The sequence below is a fragment of the Parasteatoda tepidariorum genome, chromosome 2 (assembly GCF_982258835.1).
Source record: "Parasteatoda tepidariorum strain Cologne lab strain chromosome 2, Ptep-v5.0, whole genome shotgun sequence".
NCBI lineage: Eukaryota > Metazoa > Arthropoda > Arachnida > Araneae > Theridiidae > Parasteatoda > Parasteatoda tepidariorum.
This window is the reverse complement of record NC_141756.1, coordinates 9,188,234-9,204,512: the sequence shown is the minus strand read 5'-3', so window position 1 is coordinate 9,204,512 and position 16,279 is coordinate 9,188,234. Positions and strand designations below refer to the sequence as shown.

General features: G+C 27.8%; 1 protein-coding gene across 1 annotated transcript; it reads right to left on the bottom strand.

Annotated features, from left to right (window-relative positions):
- Nucleotides 1-9,529: 9,529 nt before the first annotated feature.
- Nucleotides 9,530-13,364, bottom strand: LOC147814419 (uncharacterized). Its single transcript, XM_087156418.1, has 2 exons — nt 12,960-13,364; nt 9,530-9,772 (listed from the first exon to the last, which is right to left on the bottom strand). The coding sequence occupies exons 1-2, from the start codon at nt 13,226-13,228 to the stop codon at nt 9,553-9,555; spliced, it is 489 nt and encodes a 162-aa protein (XP_087012544.1). The 5' UTR covers nt 13,229-13,364; the 3' UTR covers nt 9,530-9,552.
- Between the last annotated feature and the right edge of the window lie 2,915 nt (nt 13,365-16,279).

The window sequence follows — 16,279 nt, the reverse complement described above, 5'->3', positions numbered from 1 at the left end:
GTAATATGGATTATAAAGTGAACATTCAAACTTTAAATAAACATTTCAACAACATTCATACAGTTACACTACAAAAATAAAATGTTTTAGATGTTTTAAATATAAAAAAAAAAACTTGAAGCTTTTTCATTAAAATTTGTATAAGAATATTATCAGATTTATTTGTCTCCATAATTATTTTTTAACTAGAAAATACACAAAAGTAGCATATACTGCATAAAATATTTTAAGCACAGATAATAAAAAAAACTAATGAAGTAAATCTCATTTTTCACCACACATTTTTATAATGAATAGATAATTAAAAATTTGTAAACAATACAAAGATGTAGCAATGAAAATATCGTATAATGAACTCAGGGAATTAAGATTACAAAAAGATAAAATCTCTATAATTGCAATTCGGACTTTCTAATGAAAGCCTGAGTTTTAAGACTTGGTAAATTAAGCAAATTTAAGATGCAGAGATTTTATTTTTAATACAGATGAACTTCTTGATCGATCGTTTCTTAAGCTTCTTACAAACAATTGATATGGGAAAATAATAAATGCAAGTTAGTTTCAAATAACAAATTATGACTTGGAAATGTATGAAAAATAAAAAGAACTAATGAACTTAAAAGTGAATATATTTAAAAAAATTTTAATTGGAAAAAAATTATGAACCTAAAGAAAAATATTTATGAGCAAAAACAGAATGATAAACAAATTTATTTACTTTAAATATTTGGGAATTTTGATTTGAACATACTCAAACAATTAATTTTCGCGATTTGTAACAGATTGCAATCCACATTTTGTAAGTTCATATAAATACAGAAAGTTCCTCATTGGTTCAAAGGATTGAAGGTCTTCTGCAAATGTTGTCACTGGTTGTGGTTAAGTAAGTTGTTTTCCTTGGCATGGCTTTGCACTTCTTTACTCAGTTCATGAACCGACATCAATTGATGTATAAACATCGAAACCTGATGTTTGAAGCTGTTTCTTCCAAAGAGTAACAAATCCTCATTTTCTTCCTCTACACTGACATCGGGAGTAACTGTCAAGAATATTTTTTGTCAAATGTCAGTGAATTCCCAAACGATTTTCAGGCGGGAATCAGCTATTTAAAAAAACGATCTAAACGGATATTATAAACATTGAAGAAAATAGTATTTCGTCATTAAAATAATGCGATATATCCAAGAAAAAAGAAGCACGAACAGTGGTTTGAACTTTAACTGTATATAAGTCAGGTAGAAAAAAGTCAAGTCTCAATATAATTTTTGGATGACTCAATGAGAAAACAATTATTATAAAATTCCATCACCAGCTGAAAAACCGAGGGGAAAATATTTTTATTTCCAAAATGAGAGCAGAAAATATATTTGAAGACTTAAAGTCAGGTTGCACCAAACTCAAATAAAATTGCCAAGTTATACTTCAAACCATTAATGAGAAACAAATGCTGTAAACTGCACTATGAACTTTTAGTAATAGTTAAAAATGTTTATTGCAGTTCTTATTCTGTTTGTCCAGTTAAAATTATTATAGGGGCATTTTTAAAACAAATACGAGATATTTCCTTCGTTTAAGTTCGATAAAAAATTAGAGTGAAACCTCCAGGAAAGACCACCTCTAATTACGACCACTTTCGAGAGACACGGAACTCTTTCCACAGACTTGTATGAAGTATTCAATTCACAGAAAATTTATTCAAAATATTTGAGTGATGCTCTTATTTAAAGAGTTCTTTATGAGGATACAACCTCATGTTGCAGTCAAAGTGCACTAAACACGATGTTATCAATGATTTACTTTTAGAGTAGGAAGTTAAATTAGAAAAAAAAAGTCATTTTAGAAAAAAACAAGCATCTCAAACAAACAAACCTTTTCTTTAAAGCTAACTAATTTTTTTGATATAAAATTAAATACAAACTTAAACGAAAAACATAATTGTTTATTTGAAAAAGCTCTATCGTTAATAATTGGCAAATTTGTTTTCACACGTAATTTTATCAGTTGGGATCATTTTTATAGAGCTAAATTTTATTCACTGATACCTCTTTTCATGATGCCAACAAAATAGGCGATTCCGCACCAAAAAATGACACTGACTAAAATTAAAATCATTTGCGAAAAATCACGTGTTTTTGATAACAATTTTGAAGTCAATGGACATTACCTCTAAGAGCGAGAAACCTTAATCAACAACCATCTAACTGTGGAACAGAGAGGTTTCTTCCCGAGAGGTTTCACTGTACTATAAAATGGTTTGCAGTAGATTTGATACTCTGATCTTTAACACCATATTTCTCTTTTAAGTTCACCTTCTTTGATTCTCGAAGTTCTCATTTCCTTGCTAAAAAGAGAAACTGTTTTAACTATATTTCTGACGACTTCCACAAATTTAAAGCGTATACGACATTGAAGTCTAATAAAACTTTGTTGCATAGAAACACAATTATTACACAACAGAGGAAAAAGAATAAAATTTTTAGTGGACTGCCAGTTGGCTAAAATTTCTTTTTTAGTTTTCCTTGTAACTTTTGAAATTTTTTTCTATACTTTCTTTGATACTCTGATCTTAGGAACTTTTTTAATTTTTTTCTACACTTTCCTTGATACTCTGATCTTCGGAACTTTTTTAATTTTTTTTATACTTTCCTTGATACACTGATCTTCGGAACTTTTTAAATTTTTTCGATTCTTCCTTTGATACTCTGATCTTCGGAACTTTATTCAAATGAATCACTTCATGTTGCATCTTGCCAATTTTTTGTGAAAAACGTCTGCCACAAATTTCGCATGAATATGGTTTCTCTCCAGTATGAGTTCGTAGATGAGTGGTTAAATGTCCACCATGATAGGTCATATAATTGCAGAAGGGGCATTGACGAAATTTTCTACCATTCTTTGTGCCAAGAAACACATTCTTTTCTGTAAGAAAGTAAAATATCAATTTTAATAAAACTTATCTCAATAAAAGCAATGATTATAATCAGATAACATCAACATATTTAAAAAAAAAAACAATTTAAATAATGAATTTTAGATATTCTCAATTTATAATCTGTACAAGTTTTAAAGAGAAATAAGTGCTTTTCATAATAAAAAGTATATGAATTAGAGTTTAATAAAAAAAAAATCAATGTATCTGTGGATACTGCTGTATTTTTATAAATTATATAAAGATTTTCATTGATGTATAAAACAGCAACAAAAACTAGTTTTCGAAAATAATAAATAAATATAAAATTCTGATGTCTGTATTTGAGAGCATTGATTTGAATTATACCCAACTGACAAATTTTTGCTGGGGAAAAATTGCAATTTTATTGGCAATTGAAATACTAGCATTTAATACATAATTAGCTTTTTAGTAAAAAGTTGAGATTCCCGAATAAGTGCACTCTGCAAGTAAATCATAGTTTTACTAGATTTGTCCAGAAAAAGTATGTCTGATGAAAACAACTTATTTAGCTCTCAGTGGCCATCGGGGTGGCTCTATCTTTAATTGCAAACTTGTCTTGACACTATTTTTTTAAACATACATAAGGTGTTTTTCTTAATTCTAAGTTGTTTCAAGACCTTCTTTTAAGCAACAATATTGCCAATTAAATCTTTCTAAAACAAATTTTAAACACTTACAATTTATTTATAACTAAAATAATGAAAACATCACTAAAAATACTGAATTTCGGCATCTTGGAAGCAGATATGTCATCACTTCACTATACAGGGCAGGAATGTTGTCCTACTGACAACAATATACCTCATTAAAGCGAGAAGCCTTATTGAGGTTAAAATATTTATAAATGAAATGCAATTAGAGATATATCAAACATTAGAAGTGAAATACTTAAGTGTACGTAGACCAAGGAAAAGAAAGCCAGTTATAATAGCAGAAGTCATGAAAATTAATGCTACCAACATAAACTAAATATCTTTTAAACACAAAAAAGAACATTTCTTTTAAATGTTTATAATTGTTGAGCTATTTTCTCAAATTCAGTATAAGTTTAGCTAATTTATGTCTTTTATATTATTAAAACAAATTAATGAAATAATAACCAGCATTTAAGAGTCAAATATATTACTAGAAGCGTAAAAAAAAATCCCATTTGAGACAGATATACAAGAATAAGAAAGAAAAAAAAACATTAAACAGTTTAATAAAACTTTAACAAAAACTACTTAAAACCTTTAAAGATATACATTTAAAACAATATGCTGCACTTACAAGATGTCCCAAAAGTTTAGATTCAAGCGAACAATGTATTTTATTACTAAAATTAATAAGTAAAGTAAGTAAAGTCATGAAACGTAAGAATAACTACCAATAATTATGCATGCAATTATGGTTGACTGTAAGTCTAAATAAAGCAATGATAATTTTTAAAATTAAGACAAAAATAATTATGCATTAAATAGAAAAGAATTGGTTTAAAATAAACTTACATTCTGATTTTTTCAAAAAAATTCATTTTCTATTTTGAAAAATATTCAACGTAACAAGGCTTTCAGAAGAAACTGTTCGAAATAGGAAATGAAATTAACATTAGGTGGTCATTTAATGTCATGGGAAAAAAAATTTTTTTTCACATAATAAATTTTTTCGTGATATAGAAGTTCGAGACATCGAGAGTATACTGCATTTCAACCACGTTTTGATACGTCATTACCTAATCATGTCTATTTACAGAAGACTTGGAAGAAATACATTTCAAATTTAACATAAACCTTCTTTGATAACCAAAAAAAAAAAAAAAAAAAAAAAAAATAGAAAAGCGAGGAACAGAACATATTAATTATAAACATGAACCCAAAACCAGATCTTTTATACCTTAGTGAGATACAGCTTTAAAAAAATTTAAATACAGTTATAGAGATACTACACATTAGCAAAAGGTGGAGATATTTGAGCAAATATAATTATTATTAAATTTTGTATTCATTTTTTTAAGATTTTATTATCTAAGATTTTTTTCTGTCCTATTTACATATTAAAAACTTTATTTTTCACATACTTCTTATGAGTAAAATCATAAATTTGTGAAATTTGATTATTCATAAAAAAAAGGTCTGAATAAGAAAACTGAAAGAATGTTATAATTTTTTTTACATAAAGCAATGTTTAGAGTCTCCAAAAATGCAGCTTTATTACTGTGCAAGTACAATAAACATTCATGTTAGAAGTCTGTAATGTCACATGCATGCAACCAAATGAAAATAAAGCTATACTTAGAATTATTTCAGATTATTATGTTTTATTATAATCAATTTTCAGTATAATTCTTAAAACCTTTGAAATATACTTACTTAATTACTCATAATATATATAAACAGAATCTAAACTTTTGTAGTGAAAGAAAAACAACATAATGATGAAAAAAAATTTTAAGCTTTTACACATAAGAAACAATATTATTCTAGTGGATTGTAATATGAATGTTTTTTTGCATGAGTCATTTCATGTGATAGCATAGTACTCTTTTGAGTAAAACGCTTGCCACACAACGAGCAGGCAAATGGTTTTTCTCCAGTGTGAGTTCGCAAATGAGTCTTTAAATGGCCACTGTGGTCTGTAGAGTAATTGCAATAAGGGCACTGATGACTCCTTTTGTAATGCTTTTCACTTCTACCAACCACATAAACTAATTCTGTAAGAAAGAGGGCACAATCATCCACAAAGTTAATTAAAAATAATTTAAAGTTAAACTAGACAGGAATTTTAAGACATAATAATCATACAGAAAAACATGATCTTTCACAAAAACAATACATAGTTTATTTTAAATAAAATGTTAAAAATAAACTAATTTACAATAGCAGAAAATAATACTGCTTCACAAAAAGTTATCAAAAAAATCACAGGACACTCTTATATATCATTAGTGTGCTGAAAAAAAAATATAAAAAGCAAATTATCAAAGGAAAATGAGCTATAAGCAAATCATATATCATAAGCAAATTATCAAAGGGAAATTTGAGCTAAAAGTCATGCTATAACTAAATGTTTGTCATTAAGTTAAAGTTATACTATAACTAAATGCTTGTAATTAAGTTTAGAAAGTATAGCTTAATCCGAATAAATGCAATCAAAGGAAAATTTGAATCAGAAGCTGCAATATAACTAAATGTTTGCGAAAGTACAGCTAACCAGAACAAGTGTTACCTATGACATACATAGCGTCATAATTCAAATTCAGTAACAGAGTAAGTTACACACAGGGAGAAAACATTGGAATCTTTTTAATAATCGCAGAATATATTTAAAGATGGTTTCGCAGCAAATGATTTTACCAATTACGACAAGAATGATCACAAGATTGGTACAAGAGTCGAATATGCAATACTGAGCAAAACTTTTATGACATTGCATGGTGCCAAAATTATTACAAAGTCTAACAATAATGAAAATAAAAAGAAGAAATAATCACTGGGGTACCTCGGGGTCGTGGCACCCGTGTTTGCCAAACCAAGGCAAACCCCCTGAGGAACAAAGTAGGAAGGTTGGAACAGAAAAGGTCACTTGTGTCCCGAGTTGTGGACTTCGTTACTTATCAAAAAGTAAAGCTCCTTAAAGATCAATCTTGAGACAGCAAATTATGATGTTGCTTTCAAACAAAAACATTTTATTTCTTTATTTCAAAATGCAAAAAAAAGGCAAAGCAAAAATAATTTAAGATAAACAATTATAAATATTAAAGAAAATCTAATTTAATGAGTCCAACCCTCAATGCATTGAGCCCATGGAAAAAATTGCACTAAAATATCTTTGCTTCGCCCTACTTTTTCAGTAAATTACATGGGGAAAAGCGATTTTTTAATGCAAAAACAGAACGTTCAGAAGGTTAAGTTGTCCAAGTTGAACAGTGAAGAGGGATTTAACTGAGAGGTAGTAAAAAGTAATCTACTAATGAGTTTTTTCACGTCATTGCAGAGATTTATTTTGCATGAAAAATAAGCTACAAATCTTTTCATGGCATTGCCGGGATATTTTTTGTATAAATCCTTTGCCACATATCTTGCAGGTAAATGGTTTTTCGCCAGTGTGAGTTCTGACATGATTCTTTAAATTTCTCTGATGAGGTGTACAATAGTTGCAATAAGAGCAATGAAAAATCTTAAGTCTTCTTCCACTAACAATACAGTTCACATCTGAAACAAAAGGAATGCTAAAATTAAAATATTACAATGATAAAGCTTTAAGAAAACTCTACATAATACAATAGAAACATAGGAGGCAATTTAGTAATAAACCATACTACTTCCTAAGGTTTTATATTCAACTATTCCTAATCATTGTTTTTAGAAAAGTTGTTTAAGTTTTCAGAAATTCTACAAGATAACAGTAGAATTGATTAAAAAAAACATTTTATTATTAAAATGGAAATCATTGTGTTCTGGATCTGAAATGTTTTCATGGATTATCATTATATTCCTCCGAACCCATAGAAATGTAGTCAAATAGTTAACTACAAATAAAAATTCCATCAACAAATTTAACTTCATGAAAAAATATTTTATTTCAAACAGAATAAGCTTACAAAATTTTGAATCAAGACACTTTTTAAATATTTAAGAAGTGTCTTCTTTCGCTATAAATAGGATGAAGATAAAAACTGCATTTATAAATGAGTAACTTTATAAGAAACATTTCGACATGTTTTACAAACATTTTACAGTTCTGGTTTATGGATGAAGAAACATATATTCAAATGGTTAACATTAAAACATGAATAAGATTAACAAGAGCCATAACCACATCATTCCTACGTGTTTCCAACTTAAATTATTTTGTGAGCTTTTTTAAATAATATAAATAACAAGCCAGTGGTACATTTAGATTAGCATCTAGAATCAAGTTTTCAGGCCAATGACTGCAATAAGAGCATATATTAATTAAGTTAAGTAGTTGTTTAATAGAAAGTATTCTTTACTAATGCTTTAACTATCTATTACAGTATTGTATGTAAACAATCTCTGTTGCAAAATCAAGTATCACAGAGTGGCTATTAAAATAGTGTAATACTCCAAAAATAGGAGTTAATTTTAATTGTGCGGTAAAACAATTGCACTTTCTCTATTTCTGTGAGTGGCACTTTTTATAAGTGCTGACAATTCTTGTTTAAAGCAAAATAAGTAGAATCAGTTTAAAAATGGAATCGAAAAGGTTAATGGTTAAACAGCTTTTCAATTGCGGATTTACTGCAGGTAAAATCTTCAAGCAATTAAAATCTCTTTGGTTAATGGAACATTTATATATAGACCTATAAACAGATTACTGTATACTAATAGCTGTAAAGATCAACCCAGGTATTGGCGTCCATGCTAAGCTCGTACAAAAGAGGGCATTAAAAGAATTCATGAAAAGATACGAAGAAACCCACAACATTTTGCTAGTAAAATGGCTGCAGAAGAGAGTGTAAGTTGTAGAACTATGCAAGCTATATTAAATGAAGACCTGGGTTAATTGCAAAGTTCGACTACTGCAGAAAAATTAAAAAGGTAACAAAGATGCAAGGAATTGCTGAACTGGCATGGTAGCCAAAATGTTAACAGAAAAACCTTTTCCGATAAGAAAATATTTTCAACAGAACGAAGTTATAATGCTAAAAATAATAATATATATTCAGCAACTTTAGATGATATACATGGAAATGTTCAAAGTGTACAAAACTTTCAGAACAAGAATTGAGCCCAAACAACACAGGCTAGGCTTCATTTTAAATGCCCCAAATGCCACTTTCATTAACCAATCTAAATCTTTTAGACTATTGTGTCTGGTAAACTTTAGAGTCTTAATGCTAAGCATATAGATTTGCTAGATAAAATAATGATAAACAAAGCAGAAGTTTGGACTCTATCAGGGCTTCTTTATTGCATGAATCAAATTACCTTTTAAAATGATTCATGCTGCCATCGGACAATGGTGTAAGAGATTGTCTTTGGAAACAACAGTGGTCAATTTGAAAAAAAAAATTTCAAGGAAAATTCCATTTATGCTTTTATTTGTGTATTTATCATTTTCTATTTAATATGCGTACAATGAAATTATTTGACAATTGTAACAGTATTTTTAAGTCATCCTGTTGTAATAACTTTAAACAAAATTATTTACTAAGTAACGTGATTTTAGCACTTTCAAATCGCTTTAATATTTTCATCACTTTATATATTTTTATTTTCATTATTTTACACTTCAATCGAGAATGGAGTGAAAGTAATAAATATTTTTAGTTGCCTGTTGGCTTTCAACCAACTGTTACCAGAAGAAATAGGTACTTTTGGCTTTAAACCGACTACTACAAAAAGGAGTCCTTTTGGTTTAACATGAAACATGACTATTCATTAAAATGAATTCATTAACATTAATTAAAATTCATTAACATTACTATTCATTATATAAAAGTCATTTTATCAATCATGACAGACAACCAAATGATGCATTATAAAGAACGCATATAATGTGGCAGACTATAATACTCTAGAACAAATATACATAAAAAAAATTGCTGTCCTGCAAAATCAATCAAAAGAAAGGTACAACTGAGATTTGCATCACTGCTACTTGAAGTGGAGTCTTTCATGTGTCTTTTGACTAGCACTTTGAGAGAAGCGTTTGCCACACAACCTGCAAGCATATGGTTTCTCTCCAGTGTGTGTTCGCAGGTGACTGTTTAAATGTCCACCATGATAGGTGATGTAATTGCAGAAGGGACATTGGCGAAACTTTCTACCATTCTTTGTGCCGTCAAGCATATTAATCCTACCTATGAGAAAGTAACAATAAGTAATAAAATGCAATGATAAATATAAGAAAACATTAACATGTTTTTACCTAAAAAAAATTGCATAACACATTCAAGATAATCCCAATTTATTTTCTGTACAAGTTTTAAAGAAAAATAGGCCATATGACTATTGAGTGATTTTTCTCTGAATTCAGTATAAGTTCGGTAAATTTATCTTCGTTATAATAAAAAAATTAAACAATAATCAGTATGTACAAATAATACATATCACTTGGAGAGTTAAAAAAAAAAATTCTGATTTGATTTTGGTTTACAAGAATCAGAAAAATATTGAGTGGTTTAATAAAACTTTAATAAAAACTATTTAAAATTATTTTACAAGCTATAAATTTAATCCATTATGCTGTACTCAAGTGCAGATTCAGACAAACAGTGAATTTTGTTATTAAAAAATGCTTAAGTCAACTTTATGAGATGAAAAGTCTTTCTGATTCAAAAAACAGGCTAGAAGATCTTGTGTTTCTTAATAATGCTGATACATAAGGGCTGTCTAAAAATGTCAACACACCATTGAACTACCATGCTTCTAGAATGTTTTTAGCTCATTACACCTGATTTCAAAGAGTCTTCTTGAGTTAACTTGAATGCAGCAGATGCTGATTTTTTAACATGGAATGAGGAATATTTAACATCCATGGTTGTAACTGTTATCAGTTCTTACTGATCCTGCTTCCTTTACAACCTAGCAGTTTGTATTTTAGTCAAATGGCGTGAATTTAAACTCAGTTATTTTTATCTTTACAGAGTTACATAAATTTCAACCTAGCTTTTACATGGCATTACCAAATCATGACTATTTTTAGAAGACCTGCAATACATTTCAAATTTAATATAAACCTTCTTTGGTTAAAAAAGATTAGAGAGGAATTTGAAAATCGTAAAACATTAATTTTAAGAATGAACAAACAAAACTATCTTTCACAATAGCAAAATGCAACTAAGAAGAAATCTGAATGAGTACATATTTTAGAGAAATTTCAGTGCACATAAGATTATTATAATTTATTATTAAAATTCATACAAATGGCTTTTCTAAGATTCACTTATGCTCTACTTGCACAAAAAAAGTTTATTTTTCACATACTTTATTATACTTAAAACCATTAATTTGTGAAATCTGATAATCCATAAGAAAAAGATCTAAATAAGAAATGTAAAGAAATTTTTTTAACATAAATAAATGCTTAGAGTCCCCAAAAACTCCTTATACAATAGAATTTTTTGTATAAATACAAGTACAATAAGCATTTATGTTAGAAACCTGCATAAAGATTTTTAAATAAAACTATGTCATTATAGTAAAGAAAAAATTTCATTCCACTTAGTACTATTAGAGATAATGTTTTAGGGTAATCAATATAATTAAAAAAATCTTGAAAATATAGCTATCCACAGAAACATAATTGCACGATTTTCATATAAACACAGTAAAAAAATAAAAAGATTAATTTTTTTTAAGTTTTGCACACACACAAATAATATTATTCTAGTGGACTGCAAAATGACTGTGTCCTTGCATGAGTCATGTCGAGTGATAGCTTAGAATTTTTATGCGTAAAACATTTGCTACATTACTGTATGACTACAATAAGCATTCATATTTTAACTTTGCAGGGTTGCCACCGAATTTCATAAAAACAGACTTTTCCAGGCATTTGGAAAAAAATTTCAGTATAAATCTAGACCATATTTTACATATGCCATGCAATTACATATGCCATGCATATCATGGGAAAACTTTGATTTCTTTGTTTGTAATATCAAATATTAGATTTTGTGAGCAAAAAAATATAATTGAATGAGGATGGAAACATAGAAAAGTTTCACTAAAATGTGGAATTTTAATAACAAATAAATTTAATAGTTGTTGACGTATGCCATTAAGGCAGAGGGGATGCGATTGTTCTTGTTTTCCAGTGGGGCCATTTATGGCCAAGAATTCGACTTCTGCCACACCCGTTTATAGGGTGGACCCATTCATTCTTCCACAAATCGTAATTATGACCTGAATCAGGGAACGATCAATCTCCAATTCAGTACCCCCAGAGGTATTGATTTGTTAAGGGAACATGGAGGACTTTGCGACTCGACAGATCGTGCATTAGTCACCATTTACTACATGGGGTCCTCGACCAGCAGGGATCGAACCTACGTCTACTTGGATCCTACCAGCCAAGCCATCCTGGCCCAATGTAATAGTTGTTAGAATTATTTAACTTGAATCTCAATAACTGATTACTGTTACTGACAATTCTAAGACTGGTTATTATCCAGGCATGATGTAAGAATTTTCCAGGTATGATGATGCATAAAAATGCAAATTATCATAATATGCTTTTTAGAGTCAAAATTTTGGTAGCCTTGCTTTGTGCAAACATAAATTGAGTTTTCAAAAATGTTTTTTGGTCTCATATATAAATATATATATATACATATATATATATATATATATATATATATATATATATATATATATATATATATATATATATATATATATATATATGAAAAAAAATCCTACTGCACTTAGTATTGAGATTTGAAAAATCTCAAAATTTTTGCATGATCGAGCACCTATTTTTCATTCCATATTAATGAAAATATTTGAATGCACCTATAATTAATCTGTCAAAACAAAAATAACACCAATTACTTTATACCCACACACTTTTATTGTAAATATAAATCAGAAATATTAAGGATTATTATCAAAATTTTTAGGTAGTATTATTCACAAGGAAATATTAAGCAAGATTGAGTAAGTGAAGAGCATTATTATTAACAAAGAAGTAGCATTATAAAAATTATAGAAAACTCTTAACAAGTGCTTGTCCTTCAACATGCAACTTTAAAACAATGCTATCGACTTTTTTACGAATCATTTTCATATATACAGTGATTAGGGTTAAACAGTTTTTGGCCCAACTAAGGAAATTAAAAACAAAGAGCTAATTTTGATTAAAAAATAATAATTTTAAATCAAATAATATTTAGGATTTATAAAATCTAATCGATTTTACTTTTTCATGCTTTTTTGTTTCCTTCACTAGCTACCAAAAACTAAAACCAAAGTATACAATAACAGAGACCTAACATAGAAAACAAAAATGATAAAAGTATTAATTTTTAAATTTCACACATGAGAGAATAAAACAATGTCATTCTAGTGGATTGTAAAAGGAACGCTTTTTTGTATGGGTCATTTCGTGTGACAACATAGTAATCTTTTGTGCAAAACGCTTGCCACAGAAGGAGCAGGCATATGGTTTTTCTCCGGTGTGAGTTCGTAAATGCATCTTTAAGTTACCACTATTAAATGTAGTGTAACTACAGTAGGAGCAGCTATGAATCTTCACACTACGTTTACTTTTAGAATCCACAACTAATCTTCCTGAAAGAAAAAATATAAGTTTAGCCAAATGTTTCATGAAATAACAGATAATTATGAATATCAAAAACTATTAATAAAATACTCTCAGTTCAAAAAAGTATGCCTTTTATATATACAAGAAGAAATAAACATCATACAAAATTGTCATTGTTTAAAAAGAAATAAACATTGACAGTTATAGTCTTAGAACACGTTTAGACTATTCAATAGAAATATTCAATAGTTTTTTAATCTATTTGCAATCTTAAGAAAATGTATTGAAAACTATAAAATTTCGATTAAATTTTCTTCGAAAATGCTTTATTTTCTTGTATTAGTATACCTGTCAATAATCATGCAATAAAAGAACTCATTGAGCATAAAAGGAAGATACTGATAATTTTATATCACAGCAAAAAATGTGTGATTTTTTTTTTTTTAACAATCTACATCATGGGAAAATATCATTTTTTTCCCATAAAATATTACAGCTATTGTTCTCCTTTCATTGGGTGGGCCATAGAAAAAAGGAGAAGGAATAAATGATGTAACTACCAAACGTCAAAATGAAAAACAGACTAATATACAAACATGGTTACTTTTCAACAGAATTCTAGTACAAATCCTGGCATTTAACATTTGGCTTAACCTTTGAAACACTTGGTTAGAACCTTTGTAATATTTTTGAAAAACGTTGTAGTAAATGATGTGAGAAGGTTGGTCTTTGAAGCTTTTTATTGATCTCGAAACTTTGGCTACAAGATAATTAAATTGATACCATTCTGCATAGTGAAATTTGTTTTTCTCCTTCTTTTAGAAATTTTAGAAGGGTCGGAACATATTTTTATCAGTCTAAAACTTTCACACTAATTTAGAGCTTAAAAAGATGTTTAGGCTCAGCTCATATATAACTTAAAATGGGCCTGAATATATTTTTATTAAGCTAAAACTTCCAGACCAATTTAGAGTTTAAAAAGATGTTTAGACTCATCTCATATAACTTAAAGAAAGGTAAACAAATGATCACAATAAAGTTGTATGGCTTCTTATCGTAAAACAAAAGCTTACCTGACTTTCTTATATCGTTAAAAGCAGCATTTTTTTTAAAAAGAAATTTAAAACATTTTTTACCATATGCTAACTGCTTGAAAAATGTCAGTAGTTATGTGAGGAAGTATTAATTTTGTAAAGATCATTTGGTAATAAATTTTAAAAAACAAAATAATAAAATAACTATATATCTTATTAAAATGCTTTTTTTTTAAACTAGGAAAGACATTTTTTTAGTCTTTTGTCATTGAAAAAAGAAATTGAAGTATCTTAATCAGTGTAAGAAGCAATGCTTATATTTTTTCATTCGTTTTTCCATGAAAAGCCCAGTGAATAGTACATTTCATTACTGCACAGATATTGAAGACTCTTTATTAACCACTTTCATCACTAATACATTATTTCATGCTACAGCCCTTCAGTTTTTTTTTAAAATAATAACCTATACTTTCTTTAAGTGCATTAATACAAACTATTTCAAGCAATGTTATAACACAGTAATGCATTTACAGTGTAAAATTGCTATAAGTATTTAAGGAAAATACAATAAAAAAAACAGAGAAAGCCTCAAATGAGCGTGAAGAACTGAAGATGGAGAACATTAAATAATGAAACTAATTCTTTACCAAACCAATTTTTAATATATACTCTCCATAGCAACTCAAATATTTTCTTTATTTTTTTAACCATGTCATAAAAAAGGATGAAACATCCGATCAGAAAATCAGTCTAGTTAAATATCTACAAACAGCAAAATAACCTTTTAATACTTAAAGAAAAACAGAATATATTGTTTCATAATGTCTTAGGTCTTAATAAATGCTAAAAATATTCATCATGCTACAATAAATGAATATTGTGCTTAATTAACATTAATAATCATAAACAAATTAGTAATAATTTTATCACAGATTTAATTTAAAAAAATTTTAACTAGAACTTTTAAAATGAATTTTCAACAAGTATTTCTTTTAAGGAAAAGCAGAAAAATAATACTTATCAATTCAATATATATATATATATCTTCCACAATTCTTATATGCAGAGGAAAGTGATGCAGAAAATTATATATTCGTACATAAAAATATATTAGTCTAACCTTAATACTTACAATAATAAATTCAACATTGCTTAATTGCACCTAATAAACAATTCAACAAAGATTTTCAAGGAGAAAGACAAACAAAATTAAAATGTTGGTATGGAAATCGAAAAATCATAGTTTTTCTACATATTCTGCAATTTCATTAAACAGGGTTGAAAATGACAATAAGGATAGAGTTTACCCACATGGAAAAGTTCTTTTTTCCATTATTATTTGGCTATTTTTTACATATGCTAGAGTTTGAAATTAAGAGATCTTATTCTATAATTTCATTACACAGGGTTGAAAAATGACAAAAAGAGCAGGATTTACTCATATGGAAAAGTTCTTTTTTTCCATTATTATTTGGCTATTTTTAACGTATGCTAAAGTTTGAAATTCAGACATCTTAACTATATAAGGTGTTTATAAGCAGTTTTTTTCCTCATTCGAAGCTATTAACATTATTTCGACATCAAAAATTTTAAACAGAATGCACGCCAAAATGTGTCTATTCATGCACTCAAAGATATAGAATGTCACTGAAAATTCTCCTCTTCCTAAAATTTTTAGCAAAATATAAAAATTTAAATTGAATAATTTTTTAAGAAAAAAAATAGTTTAAAATTTCTAATAAAAAGTTGATAATATTCTATTTGTTAATTTTACTGATATTCGGAATATCGTGAAAATTTTCAAATTCTATAAGTTTCAAAAAGATAAATATAAAAAGGGTGACGATAAACTTATAAAAAAGAAAAAGAGGCAGTAAAAAAAAAGTGTTGCAGAAAAATCCCAAAGTAAACAAAAAATACATTATACTCCTGATGTATTTCAAAGTTGGAAACATTTTAAGATAACAGGTTTTTGAGATAACAAGTTCAAACCTACATACGTTCTAAAAAGTAAAAAAATATATTCTAAAAAGTAGAACCATGAAAAATAAAAATAACTGCTATTAAACGTGTATGAAAT

Excerpts from the sequence above, each read along its gene's own strand:
- LOC147814419 (XM_087156418.1), bottom strand. The coding sequence starts at position 13,228 with ATGAAACATTTGGCTAAACTTATATTTTTTCTTTCAGGAAGATTAGTT. Across the intron at positions 9,773-12,959 it reads TTTTACAATCCACTAGAATG|TTACTTTCTCATAGGTAGGA; the intron begins ACATTGTTTTAT and ends TATTACTTATTG.